This window comes from Dasypus novemcinctus, chromosome 19 (assembly GCF_030445035.2).
Source record: "Dasypus novemcinctus isolate mDasNov1 chromosome 19, mDasNov1.1.hap2, whole genome shotgun sequence".
NCBI classification, from domain to species: Eukaryota; Metazoa; Chordata; class Mammalia; order Cingulata; family Dasypodidae; genus Dasypus; species Dasypus novemcinctus.
In genome coordinates this window covers 82613920-82633787 of record NC_080691.1, presented here as the reverse complement: position 1 = coordinate 82633787, position 19868 = coordinate 82613920, and the positions used below count along the sequence as shown (strand labels likewise).

The 19868-nt window shown below is 67.8% G+C and overlaps 1 protein-coding gene across 8 annotated transcripts in view; it reads left to right on the top strand.

Annotated features, from left to right (window-relative positions):
- Positions 1-19868, top strand: part of DOT1L (DOT1 like histone lysine methyltransferase) — a 79885-nt gene that overhangs the window by 19242 nt on the left and 40775 nt on the right. For 4 of the 8 annotated variants that reach the window (XM_058282139.1, XM_058282136.1, XM_058282135.1 and 1 more), the window contains exons 3-9: positions 3871-3945; positions 6659-6722; positions 7664-7892; positions 8289-8383; positions 9361-9395; positions 16629-16715; positions 19399-19478. In XM_058282139.1, coding sequence (XP_058138122.1) covers positions 3871-3945; positions 6659-6722; positions 7664-7892; positions 8289-8383; positions 9361-9395; positions 16629-16715; positions 19399-19478 — 665 coding nt within the window. Of the gene's footprint in view, positions 1-3870; positions 3946-6658; positions 6723-7663; positions 7893-8288; positions 8384-9360; positions 9424-16628; positions 16716-19398; positions 19479-19868 lie in introns of those variants that run through there. The other 4 variants (XM_058282137.1, XM_071210009.1, XM_058282141.2 and 1 more) reach the window with 4 other exon arrangements.

The window sequence follows — 19868 nt, the reverse complement described above, 5'->3', positions numbered from 1 at the left end:
CCAAAACGCAGCCGGGCTGTAGTTGATGGCACGCGTGTGTGAGGGCGCAGCAGGACACGCTTGGGTGTGTACACGCCTGCAAAGCGAGGAAGGTGGCAGACATCACGTGTCCGGCCCCCTCTCCACTCCTGTCCCCAGGCAGCTGCTGGACAGCCTTCTGCCATGCAGGGTGGTTTGCACTGTCCAGACTGTGTGGCTGGGATCGTGCAGGAGTGCCCCGGCACAGACCTGGAGACCCGCCCGGCTCCACCCGGCTCCTTCTACGTGTGGACGGTGGGCTGGTGCCACCAGCTCGCCGGGGTATCTTGCTGGGGTCCTGCTGTAATTCCCCCAGGCCTAACGGGGTCAGCCCGGTTTCCCCGTTGACTGTTCTGCCTTCTTCCTTTGGGTGTGCCTAACCCGCCGTTTGCCCTCTCTGTGTTTTCGAAACTTGCACTGAGTTGATTTTAGATGTACAGAAAAGTCGCTGAAACGGCGCAGAGGTCCCTGAGTGCCTGGCGCAGCTGGTGACGCTGACACGGGCCGACGCTGTGACTACACCGACTGCACCTAGGTGGCACTGCGCTTGGGCTTCGCTGGCTTCCCGAGGCCCTCGTCTCCCCCAGGGCTGAGCCTGGAGCCCCGTGCACTAGGCCGCATCGCCCCCCCCAGCTGGGGGCCGTGCCTCAGTCGTAGCTTGTCTTCCCGACCTCGACTTTCCCTGGGGGCGTCGGCTGCGTCCTCACGGTTAAATCGAGGGGGAGCATCTGGTAGGAATCCCGTCCCGAGGGGCCCTCCTGTGGGGCCGCTAAGCTGAGCTAAGTGACCCTCTGGTCCAGCGGGGCCCCCGGCCCGTCCTTATCCATGAGGGGCAGGCGCCCTGAGTCCCGCCTGCAGCCACAGGTCACTCTGGGGGTGAAACGGTGGCTTTCCAGTTCCCTGGTTCTTCCCACACTCGCTCATCGGAACTCTTGCTGAGGACGGCTTCCTGGCAGGGTCGTGCGTTCCCTCTCTGGGTTGTGACCCCTCGGACTGAGCTGTTCTGAGAGGGGAGCTCCAGCCACTGGCGGACCCCAGCCTCCCGGCGGCCCTGCCTCGCTGCCCGGTGCCCAGCCCCCCGGTGGCCCTGCCTCACTGCCCGGCGCCCAGCCCCCCGGCGGCCCTGCCTCGCTGCCCGGTGCCCAGCCCCCCGGCGGCCCTGCCTCGCTGCCCGGCGCCCAGCCCCCCGGCGGCCCTGCCTCGCTGCCCGGCGCCCAGCCCCCCGGCGGCCCTGCCTCGCTGCCCGGCGCCCAGCCCCCCGGCGGCCCTGCCTCGCTGCCCGGCGCCCAGCCCCCCGGCGGCCCTGCCTCGCTGCCCGGCGCCCAGCCCCCCGGCGGCCCTGCCTCGCTGCCCGGCGCCCAGCCCCCCGGCGGCCCTGCCTCGCTGCCTGGCGCCCAGCCCCCCGGCGGCCCTGCCTCGCTGCCCGGCGGCCCTGCCTCGTTGCCCGGCGCCCAGCCCCCCGGCGGCCCTGCCTTGCTGCCCGGCCCCCAGCCCCCCGGCGGCCCTGCCTGGCTGCCCGGCGCCCAGCCCCCCGGCGGCCCTGCCTCGCTGCCCGGCCCCCAGCCCCCTGGCGGCCCTGCCTCGCTGCCCGGCGGCCCTGCCTCGCTGCCCGGCGCCCAGCCTGCTGGGTTCGGCTGCGGCTCTCGGTGCCCCAGCCTCAGGGCTGGTGTCTGCTGGAGCTCTCTGGCGCTCCATCGCGTGCTGTGTTGCGCGTGCTGGCCGCCGTCGTGGTTGTCCTGAGGAGGCTTTTTAACTTTGGCTTTTCTGGGTCGTGTCCAGGAAGTCTTTGCCTACTCCAGAGTCTAGTTTTCTTCTAGAAGCTTTGTGGTTTTTAGCTTTCGTGTTCAGGTGTAAGGTCAGTTATAAATTAGGTTTTGTTTATGTTGTAAGGTGGGGACGAGACACTTCCTCTTCCACTTGGTATTGTTCTAGGACCACCTGTTGAAGTCTTTCCTCGCCCAGTTAATCTGTCGTGCTTCTGTCGGGTCAGTTGTGTAAATGGCATCTGGGGGAGTGGATGTGGCTCAAGCAACTGGGTGCCCACCTCCCACATGGGAGTCCCGGGTTCGGTTCTCGGTGCCTCCTAAAGAATGAGCCGCAACAAGCCGCAAGTGGAAGCAGCTCAAGCGGGAGGACATTCGCCTCCCCTTTGGGAGGTCCTGGATTCGATTCCCAGTGCCTGCTGAGGAAGACGAGCAGATAGAGCAGGGGTCCTCTTGGGGGAGGGATAAAATATAAACCAAGTCAGCCTCTGTCCTGCGCTCGATGGCCCGTGCTGTCCATCTCTGTTGTCTTTGTGCCAGCACCACGTTGCCCTGCTCGTGGTGAGGCCCAAAGCCAGGTGGCGTAAGTCTTCCAGCTCGTTGTGCTTCAGGACTTTTTCGGTTTTTCTGGCTTGTCTGCTTTTGTGTGTATATATACATTTTTAAAGACTTATTTATTCCTCTCCCATTCCCCCCCAGCCCCAGTTGTCTGTTCTCTGTGTCTATTTGCTGCGTCTTCTTTGTCCGCTTCTGCTGTTGTCAGCGGCACGGGAATCTGTGTTTCTTTTTGTTGTGTCATCTTGTTGCGTCATTTCTCCGTGTGTGCGGCGCCATTCCTGGACAGGCTGCACTTTCTTTCACGCTGGGCGGCTCTCCTTACGGGGCGCACTCCTTGCGCGTGGGGCTCCCCTACGCGGGGGACACTCCTGCGTGGCAGGACACTCCTTGCGCGCATCAGCACTGCACATGGGCCAGCTCCACACGGGTCAAGGAGGCCCGGAGTTTGAACCGTGGACCTCCCGTGTGGTAGGCGGACGCTCTATCCATTGAGCCACATCTGCTTCCCATCAGGAGTTGTTCCGTCATGTGCTGTTCTGCACCTCGCAAGGCTCCATGTTTTTCTCCTTGCTTCTGTCGATGGGTGAGTTACAGGGACTGGTTTCAGAGTGTTAGCCGGCCTCGGGGGTAACCACGCTTGGTCCTGATACGTTGCTGGCTCCACTTGCTATTGCAGGAGTCCTAAAGGGTCTTTGTGTCTGTGTTCATGAGGGATGGTGATCTGCCGATTTCCTTTCACTCACAGTGAGTTTGTCTGGTTTTGGGGTCAGCAGTCTGGCCTCGTAGGACTCTGAGAGTTTTTGTGGGGCTGGTGTTACTTCCTCCTCAGTATTTGCCAGCACTCACCAGTGAAGCCATCTGGTTCTGGGGTGTCCTCTGTGGGAAGGTATCGTCTAGGAAACAAAGTTCTGTGACAGGGGCAGGGCTCGTCAAATGCTGTTTCTCTTGGGTCAGTTCTGGTCTTTGCTGTCTCTTAAGGAGTTAATTTCCTCTAAGTTGTTGAGTTTATTGTCTTGCCATTTGCCGTCACATCCCGTGTTTTCCTTTTGTCACTCGTGAGCTCTGTGCCAGTGACTCCTGTGTCGTACATTTCTTTCTGGGCTGCTCCTGTCGGGATCCAAGCAGGGTTGGTGTCCTGCACCTGGGCCGTACGCTTCCCAGGCCCGGCCGAGCTGCGGGTCCCGTCCGTCTCTTCTCTTGGTGTTTGTGAGGAGGCCCTGTCTGGTGTCTCAGGGTTGATTAGTTCCTCCACTACCGCCGTCCGTTCGTCCTGAGGAGACGAGTCCCTGGCACGTGCGCTGGGCTGACCGCTCCCTCGCCCGACCTCTGACGGTGCCCGCGGCTGGCACCCTGGCGTCTGTGCGGCGCAGGCGCCCTCCATGCGTGGCCCGGAGGCGTCCCCCTTTTCGAGGTCATCAGCCAGGACTTGTTTTTATACTTGAGCGTAAACAGCGTTTAGGAAAGTTGAGAGAAAAAAGCGGGCCGTTAGTCGTAAATAATATTCACTCTTATTTCTGCGTTTCCATTTCAGATGGGTCTGTGAAGAAATCCCAGATCTCAAGCTTGCTATGGAAAATTATGTTTTAATTGACTATGATACCAAAAGGTAAGCGGGGTCCCGGCTGGGCTCCTCCTCCTCGGAGGACAGCCCCAGCCTTTAATTAGCTATTCTTAGATGGTGCAAGCTGATCTGAGTTTCCTTTTAGAGCTGGCTTAGACGTTGTGGAGTTATTTTGGTAGGGAGTGTTGACCAAACATTGGCAGAGGCTGTCAGAGTGAGGCGGTAATTGGAATCGCCTGGAGAGGCTGGAATGGAATGTGTGAACTTAACCGCGCCGCGCCTGTCCTCGCAGGCCAGTGCCAGGAGTCGCTCTTCCCGCCAGGGGGCCGGGTGTCGGCCGCCATGGGCAGCCCCAGGCCCTCTGGCCGCCCGGGCCCTGGTCAGTACCGGTGTCTCCAGACCTTGGGTGGCTTCCAGCTCTCCCCACGGAGCAGCTGCGGGCGCAGAAGGGCGCGGTGTGCTCTGGAATGCCTCCCTGAAGCTGTGTTTTGCTTGAGAAGGGGGGCACATTCCATGCCTGTCCTGGAAGGGGAGGTTGGGGGGCCTGGACCCAGCAGCCTCCCCCTGGACTGCAGTAGGGCCCCAAGCTCCCCGCAAGGCCCGCCTCGGGCCCAGCACCGGCTCCCCACCCCGCCTGGGAGGGCATGCTGGCGGTGCGTGCTGGCCTGTGTCCTCAGCGGCTAAAGCGCGTGCAGCTCTCCTCCTCCTCCACCCACCTCCCTCGCAGGCGGCAGCCCCGCTCTGCGGGCAAGGGGATTGCGCTCACCGCCCCTCCTAGGCCTCAGAGGGCCCACGTAGACGCCCAGAGGCGGTCCTCCCGAGAAAACTGCCCCGCCTGGTGAGGCGCCCCGCGCCGCCCCTCCTTCCGAGTCGAGTGGTGGGGTCACAGGTTTGTGCTTGGTCTGCCCTCGAGCAGCCGGCTTTGAAAGGCGTCTTGCCCGTCGGTCGCCTCCAGGTGTCTCTGCTCCATGTCCTTCCCCTTCGGAGCCCTGTGCTGGGTCGGAAAGACCGGGCCATGTCCTGAGGCCCGGGCAGTGGAGGCGCCTTCGCCTTGGCCTGCGCCCCACAGCGGCCCACAGAGGCAGAAGGCAGGGCCGTGGCCCAGTCCGGCCCCCGGGTCCCTGCCGCTCCGGCCGCCGCCTTCGCACGCCCTTCTGGGCAGCGGCCTCCTCAGGGGCCCATGGCTGTGAGCGGCCTCAGGAGTGGGCAGAGCAGAAGTCCACGTGCAGGGCAGCGGGGCGTCCTTCCTCCCCGAGCCGCGCGAGCAGAGGCCAGCCAGGGCGTCGGGCTGCCGGCTCCCCGCGGAGGCGAGACCCGGGGTCACCCCCTTGCCTGAACCCCGAGGGCTGCGACGTCGCCTCTGTCCCACCAGCCCTGCCTCGCCCGGTGCTTGCCCAGCGTCAGGCGCAAAGCCCCCGCGCCCCCCGGACCGCATCTGCGCCAGCCGCTCAGCACGCAGGGAAGCCAGCTCCAGCGTGTGTCCGTCGCTCTGCGCTCAGCCCGGGGAGGCCGGCCGGGCCGCGTGCGCTTCTGTCACGGCCCTCAGCGCGGCTTCAGCCTGTCCTGTCCTCCACGTCCGCTCCCCGCTGCCCTCGGGCTCTCTTGCTCTCTCGCCTCCAGCTGTTCCGCACGCTGTGAACCTGTCGCGGGGCCGGCTTCGGTTCTCTCCTTGCTTTAATTAGGAAGGGAAGGAGCAAAGCCTGGGGTCGGGTGGGGCAGGGGTGGGGGGAGCAGACGCCTGGTCCAGCGGGGGCTGGGGCCGTGGGGCCGCGGGGCGCCAGGAGGCGCTGTTGGTTCCGCTGGCACCGCTGAAGCGCTGCGGGCTCCTGGCGGCGCGGTGGGGGCGGGGAGCGCCGCGCTGCCATGTGCGGGGGGCGGGGGAGCCCCTGCGCGGCCCCTGCTTCCACGGGCGCGTTCTCTGCGGGGCGTTCTCTGTGGGGGCGTCCTGGGCACGGGGTTGTTGAGCAGGGCCCTGGGTCTCCCCCACGACGTCAGGGGCACCCCCTCCCCGGCACGACAGCCGCAGGCGTCCCCAGCCCGGGTGAAGACCTTGCCTGTGTAGTCGCCAGGTGGTGGGCTGCCCTCTCTCCTTCTGAAGGCTTTGAGGGGAGCGGAACAAGCACGCTTGCCCCTTCTGCCGGCCTGCGGCTGCGGCCCGGAGGACACACAGGGCGCCCGGGGGCTGCGCTGGAGGGTTCTTGCTGTGCGCCGCCGCCCCGAGGCTCCAGGGCTGGCGGCTGCCGTGCCCGTGCGCTCAGCCTCTTCCCGGGGCTCGGGTCCCCCCGCTAGGTCCCCCCGGCCTCGGCCTCTGCAGCCCCTAAGCCCCCCAGAAGCAGGGAGGGGAGGCAGTGCAGGTCCCAGGCCCGAGAGAGTGGCCGTGGGGCGCCCAGCGCGGCCTGCCGGCCCCCTCCCCTGCTGCTTGGGCCTCTGAAGTCCTCACAGGCTTCCTGTCCCCAAGGCGCGTTTGTGTGTCACACCCCTCGGCCTCCCCCTGGCCTCTGCCTGCCACGCTGGAGACCCAGAGACCCCCGGGGCTGCTCTCGCCTGTCTGAGTGGGGGCTGAGGGCAGGGCCCTTGCAGGTGGGGGTGGGGGTGGGGGTGGGATGCGGCTCTGCCGGGGCGCGGGGGGGCCCCGAGCGGCCTCCTCCCCACAGGCCCCGTGCGGCGTGGCGAGGCTGTGCCCCGACCGCTGTCCCTCACTAGCCCAGCGGCCCCTGCTGAGCTGGGCGGTGACTGTGCCTCTCCCTTGCTCTTCCAGCTTCGAAAGCATGCAGAGGCTCTGCGACAAGTACAACCGGGCCATCGACAGCATCCACCAGCTGGTAGGTGCCCTCCCCGCCAGCCCCCAGCCTGGGGCTCCCCTGTGCCACCTGGGCTGGAGTGGCGGCTCACAGCTGGGGTTCAGGCGGGATGGGGGCGTCCTCAGAGGGACACCGGGGGCTGCTCTCTGCAGCGGACCCGGAGCGCCCCTCGTCCTGGTCCCAGGACCAGCTGCCGAAGCAGCTGTGCGGAGGGTGACTTGCGCCGCTGCCCTCGGCGAGGCCCCCGAGGCTGTGGGCTGTGGCCGTAGGTCAGCGGCAGGGGTTCCGTGGCTGGCGCTGCGGCATCAGTGGCTGTCGTCTCGGGCACAGGCAGGCCTTGGAGGGCAGCGTCACGGCCCGGCTCCGGGCGGGCTGGGTGGGCGTGGGTGCAGTCCTGAGCGCCCTGCTCCGGGGCGGGAGCTCCTGCGGGGCGGCCCCTGGCCGCCTCTGTCCCTCCTGGGGCTGCGTCCTGGCAGGGCCTGCGGCATCAACCGCGCGGCTGCCAGCCCCTCCCGGGCTCTCGGCGGGCCCTTCCCCCAGCGGGGCTTCTGAGGCTGGGGCCCAAGCCGACAGGGTTGGGGAGCCCCGGGATGTTGCCGGGAGCCTTGCCAAGAGGCTCCTGGGGCAGGAGGAGAGGCCCAAGCCCATCTGCATGGGAGCCTGTTCCCGCGACGCGCTCGTTTGCCCGCACAGGCAGTGGGGCACTGAGGGGGGAACCTACGCAAGGACGCGCCCCAAAAGGGCGCAGAGCGAGGGGCGGTGGGGAGGTGCTGTCCTCCCACCCTCTTCCCCGCGAGCAGGCGCGCCCGGAGGGGAGCGCACGTGCCCCGCGCGCGCTGTGCACCACGTGCACGCGCGCCTGTGCCCACGCGTGCCTGTGCCGTGCGCCCGCACCGCCGCGTTGCGCTCTCCAGAGGCGGGCGGTCCTGCTGACCGGCGCCCGTGCCGCCCGTGTACTCTAGTGGAAGGGGACCACGCAGCCCATGAAGCTGAACACGCGGCCGTCCAACGGGCTCCTCCGGCACATTCTGCAGCAGGTCTACAACCACTCGGTGACGGACCCCGAGAAGCTCAACAACTACGAGCCCTTCTCCCCCGAGGTGTACGGGGAGACCTCCTTCGACCTGGTGGCCCAGATGATCGACGAGATCAAGATGACCGAGGACGACTTGTTCGTCGACTTGGGCAGCGGTGAGCAGCCCGGCCCCGTGCGGAGGCGGTCATCGGCGGCCACGTCCCCGGGCCAGCGCCCGTGCAATTGGCACATTCCCTGAGCCGCAGGACTGGCCCGACTAGACGAGGAGGCCGTGCTTACAGGCCGCCCCTCCCGCCTCCAGCTAGGCCAGTGGCCCCGAGGCGTGCGGCACCTCGTCCAGACGATCTGGACGTCCAGGCGCTGGGTCTGTGAGCTCCGTGCGCTTGATGGGTCACCAGCCGTTACTGTGATGGGTGGCGGGGAGGCGCCCTGCCCCCACCCTGTCCCAGGTCAGAGCCCAGACCCCTGCCCGGGGCTCGTCCCCAGGCCTCTGCGTGCTGCGTGCCATCGCGGGGTGGTCCCTGGGCTGACGGCGCGTCTCCCCGCGGCAGGTGTGGGCCAGGTTGTGCTGCAGGTCGCCGCGGCCACCAATTGCAAGCATCACTACGGCGTCGAGAAAGCTGACATCCCAGCCAAGTACGCGGAGGTGAGTAACGTGCGGAGGCCCCGGCGCGGCCCCGTGGCCCTCAGGGGGCCGGATGCTGCAGGCGCCGGGAGGCCGAGGCCGTGTCACACTTCCCTCCAGCAGGCGCGTCCCCACTCTAGAGGAGGACGCCCGTCCTGGCGGCGGATCTTCTCAACTCGATGGGCTCGGATGCGCCGTGTGGGGTTGTGGGTTAGAAACGCCTCCCGAGGGCTGGGGCCACCGCTCACGCCTGGGTCGGTGGCGAGGGTGCTTGAGTCGGGGGCTTGGGGTGGTCGCCCCCCTGGGCACCGCCGCACGGTGTGTCTGCTGGACGCCGGCCAGCGCCACGTGATTTCCTGAGTTCACGAGTCTCGTAGGGGCACACTGCTGGCGTCTCGGCTGCGTCTCTTCAGCCTCGGGGGCGGAGCCCACCTCTCGGCGTTTGTAGGAACTGCCGCGTAGAGGCGCCATCAGTGACGTGCGGCAGCCGCTGGCACAGACGCCTGGCGCAGCGCAGGCCCAGGGTGGTCGGGCCGGTGGTGTTAGGGCGTCTCTCGCCCTGGTTGGAGGGAAGTCCCTGGGCTGGGGGCCTGTGGGAGACAGGTGCTCTGGGTGGGAGACTGGCTGTGGGCGTGCCGGATGATGGCTCGCCCCTCGGGGGAGGGGTGCACCCAGCGCCCCCCGGCCTGGCCCTGCTCCCGCCCCGGGTTCTGCGCCCAGAGCGCCGGGTGCCCCTGCGCGCCTGTCTTCCCCGTCGGCCCAGGCCAGGTCTGTGTGCTGTGGGCCACCTGGCAGCTGCCTGGCATGGGGCAGCAGGGGCCCAGATGCCCATGAGGCTCCGAGGTTCCCCGAGCCTTGGCACCTGTGGGGCCCGGAGCGAGTCTCCCCCGACCTGCGCACCACCCTGGGGGCACGGCCGGCAGTGCTGGGGGCGGCGGGGGGGCAGCCGGCCCAGGCCCCGCCCAGCCCTGTGACCGCCCTGCGGCTTCTCTTTGCAGACGATGGACCGAGAGTTCAGGAAGTGGATGAAATGGTATGGAAAAAAGCATGCCGAATACACAGTGAGTGCCATCGCCCCTCCCCGAGCGAGGGCGGCCAGCCCGCTGCTCCTCTCCCCTCCTCGCCCCGCTGCGCCTCCGCCGCCGCCTCTCTGCTCTGTTGGAAGCTCGGCCTCCTGGGTTGGGCCGTCGGGGGGCTGTGCTGCTCGCCGTGTCCTCCGCGCTCCGTGAGCTCGTGGGGCCTGCTGCCATTTGCCAGCCTGCTTGGCCTCCAGGAGGCCGCAGCGTGCTGAGCCGCCAGCTGCAGAGCCCCTGTGTGGGGCACACGTCCGCACGGCTCTGCAGGGGCCTGTGTGGCCCTCATGGGCCTCGCCCAGGGCACGCTCTTCTGTCAGCACCTCCGGTTCTTTTCCTTTCTTTCTTTCAGCTGACAGAGTATCTCTCAGCCAAGTCATCCCTGCTTTTTTGTGGTTGTCCTTGTTGTTTGCTGTGCGAATACTTTAAAACTAGGAAATACTTCAAATATGGTAGAAAATGTGACGCACCTGGTAAGGAACGCCTGTCGCCTCCTTCCCCCTCCCCTGCTCTCACGCAGTGAAGAACCAGGCGTAGAGCTGCTGCTGCGTCTTGAGCTGTCTTCCCGCCGCAGCACCACGGGGCGAAGAGCAGGAGGGTCGAGGGGAGCCCCGCGGCCTCCACGGCGGAGCTGCCTCTTCGGCTGCCCCCTTCCTCCCACAGCCTCTGGCAGGTGTCGGCTGTGGTGGTTTGGAACTGCGTGTACCCCAGAAAAAAATCCTCACTCCCCCATTCCTGTGGGCTTGAGCTCCTTGTAAACCGGGCATCTTGATGAAGGAACTTCAGATGAGGTGGGCCCAGGTGATGGGCCGTAATTCCGTTACTGAGGCGAGTCCCACTGCTTGCAGGGAAGATGACAGAGGAAAATGCCTCCTGGGGGCAACTGAAGCCGAGGGTCAGCGGAATTGGGAAAAGGGCGAGGCCGGAGGGGCCGCTGTGTGCCTGCCCGGGACAGAGGAACCCAGGAGCCAGGGGAGCGGGCCACCAGCCCCGAGCACCGCCACCCCCGAGACGGAGCCCAGGACGCCTTGCTCCAACGCTGTCCTGGCCCTGGACTCCGGGCCTCAAGGCCACGATCCGACACCTGCCCTTTGTTCACGCCTGCCCATGGCGGGGTACTGGGTTGGTTTAGTGAGGAGGAACTTGTGGTTTTGGAACTTGGGGTACCGGGGGCTGGCTGCTGCTATTAGAGATCCCCCTGCTGTGGAAATGACCCCGGACTTGGGCGACGGGGGAGTGGGAGGGGCGGGGAGGCGCCTAGAGGAGGCCTGGCCGCCTGGAAGAGGCTGTTGGTAGAAACCTGGGCACCCAAGGACCCCCCGAGGCCTCGGGGACGTGGTGAGCGTGTGGCTGGAAGCCGGGCCGAGGCCGCCCCGTCCCCGGCGGCAGGGACCCTGGTGGGGGCGAGGCCTGCTCTGGGCAGAGGGTGGGCATGAGGCAGCGAGCCTGGGCCCGCAGCCGAGAGATCCCCACTGAGGGGGCAGCGCCCGCGGCCTCCTCGCAGCCCAGCGTGGAGCGCGAGCGGAAGGCGCGCACCGGGGCCTGGACTCCTGGGCACAGAGCCCTGGAAACTGTTTGGAAAGTCTGGGCCTGTCCCGAGGGCGCGCCCTGAGGCCGGGCCGGAGCGGCGCCGCCAGGGCGGGACAGCGAGTCCCCGGAGCCGCTCCAGGGGAGCTTTCACTGGACGTGGGCCCAGCCGGCCCTTTCAGCGGACGGCAGGACTGGAAGCACAGGCGCGCGGGAAGGGTCTGGAAGCTTCTGTGGGATGGCTCGGACTCCTAAACTGCACGCAGAGCTGACCAGGTTTCTCCGAAGTTTGTGTGACGGAGCCATGGCCACCTGGACCGAAGGGGACGGCGAGGGTCAAAGGACGATGGAAGGGGCAGGGCCGTGGATGCCGAGGCCCGCGCCACCCGCCTGTGGGAAGGGCGGGTTCTGGCCCCAGTGCTCGGGAGAGCGCGGCTGCTGCGCGGGGCCTGGAGGGGAGGAGCGGCCGGGGGTCGTGGGCGACTCCGTGCTCGGGAGCCAGTGGAGCTGGCCCGCTGGCCTCGCCTGCGCGCCCGGGAGCCGGGTCCTCAGCGCCGCCTCAGGTGGAGGGGTCCTGGGCACACACGTGCCATGCCGCCACCATCTTACCTCCGTGGCTGCAGGACCCCTGCCTGCCCCGGCTCTGCTCCCCCGTGTCGGGCAACCCGCCTGTCCCCAGGGCTGTCGCGGCCAGCCAGGTCCAGCGGCTTCCCTGCTCACTGCTCTCCCGGGCTCCTAGAACTGCACTCCCCCCTCCCTGGCTGCCAGTCTGGACCACGTGTTTCCCGGGACGCCGATGAGCTGGAGTCGGCGTTCCTTACTGAGTCGGGGAGATAGCAGATCACGAGACCGCAGGCCAGAGGCAGCCTGGAGGGCGGGACGGGTCCCCCACGGCACCGACGCAGCACCCCTGGCACCCGGGGGCGCGTTCCGAGGGCGCAGGGAGCCGTGTGAAATGGCGGCCTCCCACCAAACGGACGCATCAGCCCAAGATGCGGCAAGTCCAGCGCGGCGAGCGGAAGAGCGTTTCCGGGCCCCGCCAACTGGCCGGAGGGGTGTCCTCTCGGAGGGTCCGAGCCAGGTCGTGGCCTAAATCCTCGTCGTGGCGGCGGGCGGAGAGCGTGGTGCCTGTGAAGCTTGAGCTGCGCTTTCCACAAAGCAAGAGGCGCCTTTTATACCACGTGACACCCACATCTGCAGTGCGGCTGGGGTGGGCGTGGGGGAGCACGGTTCAAGTGCAGCGCCAGGGGCAGTCAGCAGGAGCGGGACGTGCGGTGTGTCCCAGCGGGGGGAGGGCGCCCCCCGGAGCCCGTGAGCTGAGCTCTGCTCCCAGCAGTTGGCGTGGGGCAGGTGTGCTGCTGCCCAGGCGCTTCCAGCGGGGACGCTTCTCGGAGCTTCCTGGGAGAGACGACTGAGCACTTACCAGTCACGAGCTCAAAAACATTGACTTCTCGAGGCTCGCTGTGCGAGGTTTTTTTTGTATGTTCCTTGAGGATTTATTTCTTACCTCCTTACTGTTTTCACTTGCTGTGTCTGTTTATCTTCCGTGTTTTTTTTAGGAGGCACCGGAAACCGAACCCAGGACCTCTGCTTTGGGAGAGAGGCGCCCAATCGCTTGAGCCACCGCTGTTCCTTGCTCTTTTGTATCCCTCATTATGTTTTCCTTCTTGGGTCTCGTGTCAGCTTGCCGTGCCTGCCCGTCGGGCCAGCTTGCTGTCTCCTCTAGGAGGCACCAGGAACTGAACCAGGGGCCTCCCAGGTGGTAGGCGGGTGCCCAGTCACTGGAGCCACCTCCATGTCACCGTGTGGCCATTGAGACACGAGATGCTGGCTCAAAGGGGAAAGAACTAGAGGAGGTGGGAAAACGCAAAGCTACACACATGCGCCGCGGGAGGGAGGCCTGACCAGGCAGGACGGGAGTGAGACGTGGGAGGCAGGGCGGCCGTGTCGCTGCCGTCGTGGACAGGGAGAGGCAGGACGGCCGGTTGCAGTGAGCTCGGCTGTGCACAGACTTCGGTCTGTCCAGAAGGACGGGCCGCTGTGTCTCCGCTTGGGTCTCGGGGGGGCCTGCTGTGTGCCGTACCCCGAGGAATGGAGAGGGCGCTGCTGTGCTCGCTGCGGGGTTGCGGGAGGCGCAGGGCCACGGGCGCAGCAGGTTCGGGGTGGGACCTGCACAGCGCAGGTGAGCCGCTGTCTCTGCCGCCCTGCTCCCGGGGCGTCCAGCGAGAAGTGCTGGCGCTGTCTTTTCATGGCTTTAAAGGCGGCGTTGAAGTTTTCGAAGTTTCTCAGGTCTGTGGACCGTGTGAGCAGGTGGTCCTACGCCCACAGCCGCTGCCTCTGCACACGCGCCCTGAGGAGCTTGCACAGTCGGCGTGCAGCGGCCGCAGCTGCCGCCAGGGCTGCCCCTGTGTGTCCTGGGTTCTCTGCTCTTGACAGGCGGGGCGTCCTGCACCCACCCTTTCGCTGTCCCCTGGGAGATTCCATTCCCCCGGGAGGCCTGGGCTCCCCCTTGGCCTCCCCAAGCCCCTGGCCTTCTCGCAGCCTTTTCCACAGCCTCGCGGAGCTGGACTTCTCCAGGGCGTGGGCTCTGCAGACGGGCTTCTTGGACTGGGCAGGAGGCGTCCGAGGTGCCTCCGTGGCTTTCCGTGGCTTTCCATTGCTGCACGGTGCCCCCTCGTGTGGCCGGGCCCCGTGGGCTCGTCCGCCCACCTGCGGAGGGGCCTTTGGGCGGCCGTGACCGAGCATAACGGGCACGCGCGGGGTTGTGTGTGGGCACGAGCTGTCCGCCTAGTCGGGCGACACCAGGAAGTGGGATTGCCAGAGCGTGCGGCCAGACTTTCCCTCCTTGTTTCCGATGACCTTGGCAGCTTTGAGGGGGCCAAGTGGGTGCTCTGTGGGAGCTCCTGCAGCAGGGGCTCGTTGGACCTTTCCTCGCTTGTTTTTTGGCATCTCAGGGTTCGAGAGGGGTTTCTTGTCACAGGAATCCTGGGCAGCGAAGGGTCTGCCCCCTGCGGCACATCGTGCCCGCCTCTAGCACTGGGCTCGCGGTTACACGTGCTGGTGGTTTTCTCAGTGCCAGAACCTCAAGCACAGTTCCTGCCAGTGGAAGTCACGGTTCAGATGGTGAATCTGCTGCTACTTTCGGTTCAGGGCTGTTTTATTTTTATCTTACTGTTTTTTTGAGGAGTTATTTTTAATTTCAAAAGGCAGTTCTTGTTTGTTGCCAAAACGATTACAACATGCATAACGGAACAGGCAGGCCGTGTTCCTGCCCCCTTTGCCACATGCGCGCACAGAGCGCGCTCGTCACTGCGGTCCCAGGATGGGGGCAGGTGGGAGCGGCCAGGAGCCCCATTGTCTCCCGCGCGGAGGTTGGTTTCCTGGGGCGCAGCGCCTCCTACCTGCCGACGCGCCTGCTTCCGCCTGCTCTTCTCTGCTCCGGTTTTGGGCTTCCTTCGCTAGTTTACTACCATCTAGATGGAAACGTCCTCGCTTATGCAGCAGTAGGGACGCACGCGATTGCGCGGCAAAACCTCGCTGACGCGCCAGCAGGACTGCGGGCGAGAAGCTGGCTGGAGAGCCTGTGCCGGGGCCCCGAAGGTGGGCGGCGGTCCCCCAGCTGCAGGGGCCCCTGCGCTGGACGTGCTGCTCCGTCCAGGTTGCTGCCCGCTCTGCTGTCGTGCTCCCGCAGGGCTGCCCTCTGGTGTTTGGGCTGTCCTTCGGTGACACGTGCCCTCGCCCCGGGTGTGCCGCGCGGCCCCCCTCGCTGGGCGCGTCCATGCTGGAGCCCCTCCACCTCCGCACCCCCGGTGGGCACGTCCGGGCGCTCCGAGCTCCTGGTGGGCCTCGGCCCTGGTCAGGCTGCTGGAGGCATGCAGGCAGCGGGCCCCGGGCCTCCCCTGTCGCGGGGCACATCTCCGTCCGGGCCGACCTCGGCCCCCTGGGCCTGCGCAGTGACGCGGGAGGGGCGGCGGCAGTGGGGGCGGGCCCGTGGTGTGTTCACGGTGCGCTGGGCCTCTGGGCATAGGTGGTGGAGCAAGCCCCGCAGTGGCCGAGCAGGCCCCGGCCTCGCGGCCCTGAGGATGGCGAGCACGGCAGTGGGCAGCGGCAGGGAGGGCTGTGGCTGCGCGGGAGTGGGCGGCCTTGGAGGCCGTTGTTGACCTCTGGGGTCCGGGCCCCGTGAACTCCTCTGGGCGCAGCCAGACCAGGCCCCTCGCCCCCCGGCCTCCTCGCCTGTGGCCGCTGTTGGCCTGACCAGGGCTGTTTCCTGCCTTGCCGGCCCTTTCTCGTGGCCACACCTCGTCCGGAGGCCCCCCCCCGCCCACTCGCCGCGGCCCCCGCTGCGTCCCGGCCACTCGCATGCCGCTGCCCGGGCAGGGCCCCGCTGGTTCCCCTGCTCGGGATGCGCCCTGCTCGGTAGTGTGGCACCTGGCGGCCGCCAGGCCCCGCCTTCCCCGAGGCTGCCCGCTCCCGAGCAGAGCCCGGTGCTCAGCGCAGAGCGTCTCCCAGCGTGGCTCCTGGAGGCTGCCGTGCCGGCCTCGCCCGCCTCCGTGGCCCCGCCGTGGAATCCCGCGGCCCTCGTGGCGCTTTCCTCGCCCCCCCCACGTGTCTCCAAGGCCCCCGCATGCTGCCGTCGCTCCCACCCTCCCTTCATGGCCCTGTGGCGTGCCGCCTTGTTACCCCGCTTTGCGTTCCTCTGCTCGCCGCGTGGCGGGCCCTTGGGATGCCCCTGCCCTTTGACGCCTGTGCGCGATGCCCCCGTGAGCAGTGGCGCGTCCGTCCGCGTCCCCGGTTGGGAGGTCTTGTGGAGACGATAGAGCCAGGCTCCCGGTGTGCTGCGCCTCGCTGCCTTGGCTGCACCGGGTAAGGGGCATCCGTGTGTCCACACGTGGCGCGGGGCAGAGGCGCGAGGCTGTCAGCTGCCAGCACAGGTGCCTCGGCGTGAGAGCAGCTCCCACGCAGGACCCCGCACAGCCCTGCAGGCATGTGGGAGACCCCTCGGTACGCACCCCCGACCTCAGCCCTGACCTGGGTTGCGGCCTTGGCCGCCCTTCCCTGCCTTGGCCCTGCCTGGTGCCGGGGGCAGGGCCCTTGCGGGGGGCACGGACGGCGCCTCGGAGCACCCCTGCCAGTCCTGGTGGGCGCGGGGCTCCCCGCCTGTACCTTGAGAAACGGCGTCGTGCGTGTGGCTGCTGAGGTGCAGGCCGATGGCGCGTCTTGCTGCCATCCCATGCTGTACCTCAACGCTCGTCCTCCCTGCGCAGCCCCACGCCATCCCTCGACGCTCCTTCTCCGGGGCGGCCCTGCGCCATCGCGTGTCATCCCTTGACGATCGTTCTCTCTGCGCAGTGCTCCGCCGTCGCACGCTGTCCCTCGATGCTCATCCTCCCGGGCGGCCCTGTGTTGTCACACGCCGTCCCTCGACTCTCATCCTCCCTGCTCAGCCCATGTCGCCACACGCCGTCCCTCAACCCTCGTCCTCCCTGCGTTGTCACACGTTGTCCCTTGATGCTCATTCTCCTTGCACAGCCCCGCGTTGTCACACGCCGTCCCTCGATGCTCGTCCCCCTGGGTGGCCCCGCTCATTCATCTTCTCTCGGCGGGGCAGGCTGGGGCGCGGGCCGAGCGCGGCCCTGAGAGTAAACGTCCCCTTTGCTTCTTGCCAGCTGGAGCGCGGCGATTTCCTCTCGGAGGAGTGGAGGGAGCGGATTGCGAACACAAGGTACAGCCGGGCGGCGGCCCTGGGAGTGCACGTGAGTCCAGCGCTCGGGAGGGGCGCCGTGTCCTCATGCCCGCAGGACGGCGCTGGGCTGGGGGGGCCGGGGACCCCAGGGCGGCGGGGGTTGGGGCAGGAGCCTGTGGGACCCCGGGACGGGGGGCTGCAGGGCCCTGCTCTGCCTCAGGCCTGCCCTCTGCCCTGTGGAGCGCGGGGAGCGAGGGCAGGGCGTGTCCTTCCTCTGCCCGGCCACCTGCACGGGGCTCGTTCCCTGCTGACGGTGCAGCCGGGGAGCAGGAGGGCGCGAAGCGCCGCCCAGTGTGCCTGTGGGCCTGTGGCCGGCCATGCCCTGGGTGGGCCCCGCCGGCCCTGGGTCCCTCTGCTCCGGGGCCTGGCGCCCTCCCTGGACCAGTCCGGGGGTCTTTGCTCACTGGAGCTGCTGGTTGGTAGTTCCGTCAGGGCGTGCGGGCAGCCCTCGCTTGGCCCTTCTTGGCCCCGCCTGGAGCCTCGCGTGCTGCGCCGCCAAGCCCGGGCTGGTTAGCCTCGGAGCTCAGCCCTGCTCCCTCCGCCGGCCGCCTTCCGCCCCGGCACCTGCCCCCAGCCCTGCGTCGGGCCTCGCAGCAGGGCGTCTGCGGGGTCCTGGGCCCCCGTCCCGCGCCATGGCTGCCTGTGGGCGGTGTCGGCCACACGGCGCCACGACAGGCCAGCAGCGTGGCTGTCGGTGGACGAGCCAGGGGTCTCAGAGCCTCCCCGCTGGGCCGGCCCCTCTCCCGTCCTTCCAGGGGATGGTGTCCGCTGGGCCGCTGGCGCCCGTGTGTCCCACGCCTGCCCACACCCTCTCCACGTCCCGCTGGTGCACGTCGCTGCGCTGCCCCCCCGCCGCCGGTCCTGTAGGGACAGGAGACGGGATTCCCTTTTAGAAAGGGCTTTCTCTGCCCGCTGTCCCCGCAGGGCAGGCGCCCTGCCTCCTCTTGAGAGAAGCTGGCCCCCAGCGTCCTGTCCCTGGGACCTCCGCAGCCACTGGTGCACCCCGCACGCGCCGGCCGGGGGCGCCGGGCCAGAGGCCTCCTCCTGGGACCCGCCCAGGAGCCGTCAGCGGCCTCCCTTAGTTTCAGGGTTGCTGGTGGGCGCCCCGAGATGGGCCGCTCCCTCCCCTCCAGCCGCTCAGGCTCGGGCCTTGGGCGCTGCCTGCCTCGCTGGCTCGTGTCCTCGTTCCCTCGCGCCTGAGGCCTGGGGCGGGGGTTCTGGGGTACTTCGGGAGGCAGGCGTTGCTGAGCCGCCCCCCCACGCGGTTCCGAGCCTCTCCTGGCCGGGAGCACACCTCTCTCTGCTGCCTCCCCGGCCAGCCCAGAGGGTCAGCGCAGACCCTGGCAGAGGCGGTCTGTGGGCGCCCGTGGGAGCACCGAGGGGCCCGGCAGCCACGCGTCTTGGTGCCCCTTGGATGGTGCCCGCTGATGCCCCGAGCTTCGCCTCGGCCACCTTCGGCTGCGGCGTTTCACGGGAGGGGAGGACGAGGGCTTGCTTCCCTGGGTGTCCCTCACGCCGCCGGGTCTTGAGCAGCCTTTGTCCCGGCTCCTCTGCCCGTCCCCTCAGGTGCTCGGCGGTTCTCTACCCGTGCGGGCTGAGGCCCCCTCCCCAGCCATGAAGTTGGTTAGGGGTCCGAGCCGGCAGCTCGGGGCTGACACGGGCTTGCCGCCGCGCATCACGCCCCAGAGGGCACGTGACCCGTCCCCTGCAGCCCCCACTGCTGTTCAAGGTGTCGTAACCTGGGGGCAGTTGAGGCAGGAGAGAGGAACCACCCAAACGGAAGGTGGGAAGGTCTGTCCCACCATCGGGTCTTCAGGTTGACCAGCTGCGTGGAAGTTTCTAGAGCTTCCTGTCAGAGAGTGTGTCCCTGAGGTCCTGAGTGAGGAGGAGCATTGGCGTGGGCAGGTGGCTGGGGTTCCGGAGCTCACGGTGGGAGGAGGCTCTCGTGAGCACCCCACAACGCGCTCCTGCAGACCAGGCCCCAGCTCATGAGCCACGAGGCAGGACGAGCACCTCCTCAGGACGGAGCTCCCGGTTCCGTGGCTTCACGGGCAGCTGCACAGCATCAGTGGCCCCTCGGGCATCCACCCTGGTGGAAGAGCCGGCGATGAGGCTCCACGAGCCTCCCCAGTGCGCTCCACGAGCTTTCCCTGCCAAGTGCGCACTGAGGGGCTGCGGGCATGGCTCGTGCGCAGGGCTGCCGGCGGGCAGGGAGCAGGTCCTCGTGCTCAGCCCGGGGTCAGCGCCAGGCGCCCCCCTGCCCTCCTGGTGCCCTCCCCACGTGAACTCCCCCGGGCATGCTCCTGGGAACTCAGCACCCAGATTGGGGACCAGCTGGCAAGCGCGAGGACCGAGGGGCAGGCAGGGGCCAGAAGCGAGCCTGGTTCAGGAAGCGGGGAGGAGTCACGGCGTGGCCGCTGGTGCCCCGGGGCCCCTGCTCTCCAGGGCGGTGCGGGCCGAGGGCTGCGGGAGGCGGGGAGGACTGGGGCCTGGCCTCCGCTGCCCTGGGACCCTCTGCTCTCCGGGGCGGTGTGGGCCGAGGGCTGCGGGACAGGGTGGGCGGTGGCCGCAGGGGCTGCTGCCAGTGGGGTGTGTGGGTGGCGGGGGCTGCTGCCAGCAGGGTGCTCGGGCGGCGGGGGCGGGTCTCTGCGCGGTGCAGCCTCCGAGGTCCTCACTGGAACATTGTTTTGCAGTGTTATATTTGTGAATAACTTTGCCTTTGGTCCTGAGGTGGATCACCAGCTGAAGGAGCGATTTGCCAACATGAAGGAAGGTACGGTATCCCCTGCCCGCCCCCACGCGGGGAGCTGCCCAGCTCCCCAAGCAGCCCACAGCGCCGAGTGCAGCCCGGGTCCCGCTCACCTGGACCGCAGCTCGCAGAGCTCCCTGGGAGCCAGTGTTGCTTAGCGGGGTGTTCGCCGTCCCCTGAGGCTGCCCAGCCTGGCACCCCGAGGCCAGGAGCCTGGGCATCGCCCAAGCCAGGCCCCTTGGCCGGCTTCCAGTTGCCCGCCCCGCGTTGTCACCTGCCATCTTCACACCTGTTGACCGAGGCCTCCTGGCCGGGGACTTGCGGGCAGGACAGATTCAGCACATTCAAGTACAGGCTGCAGGCTAAACATGGACTTGAGAACGGGGAATATCAGAATGTCCCGGTTTACGGTGA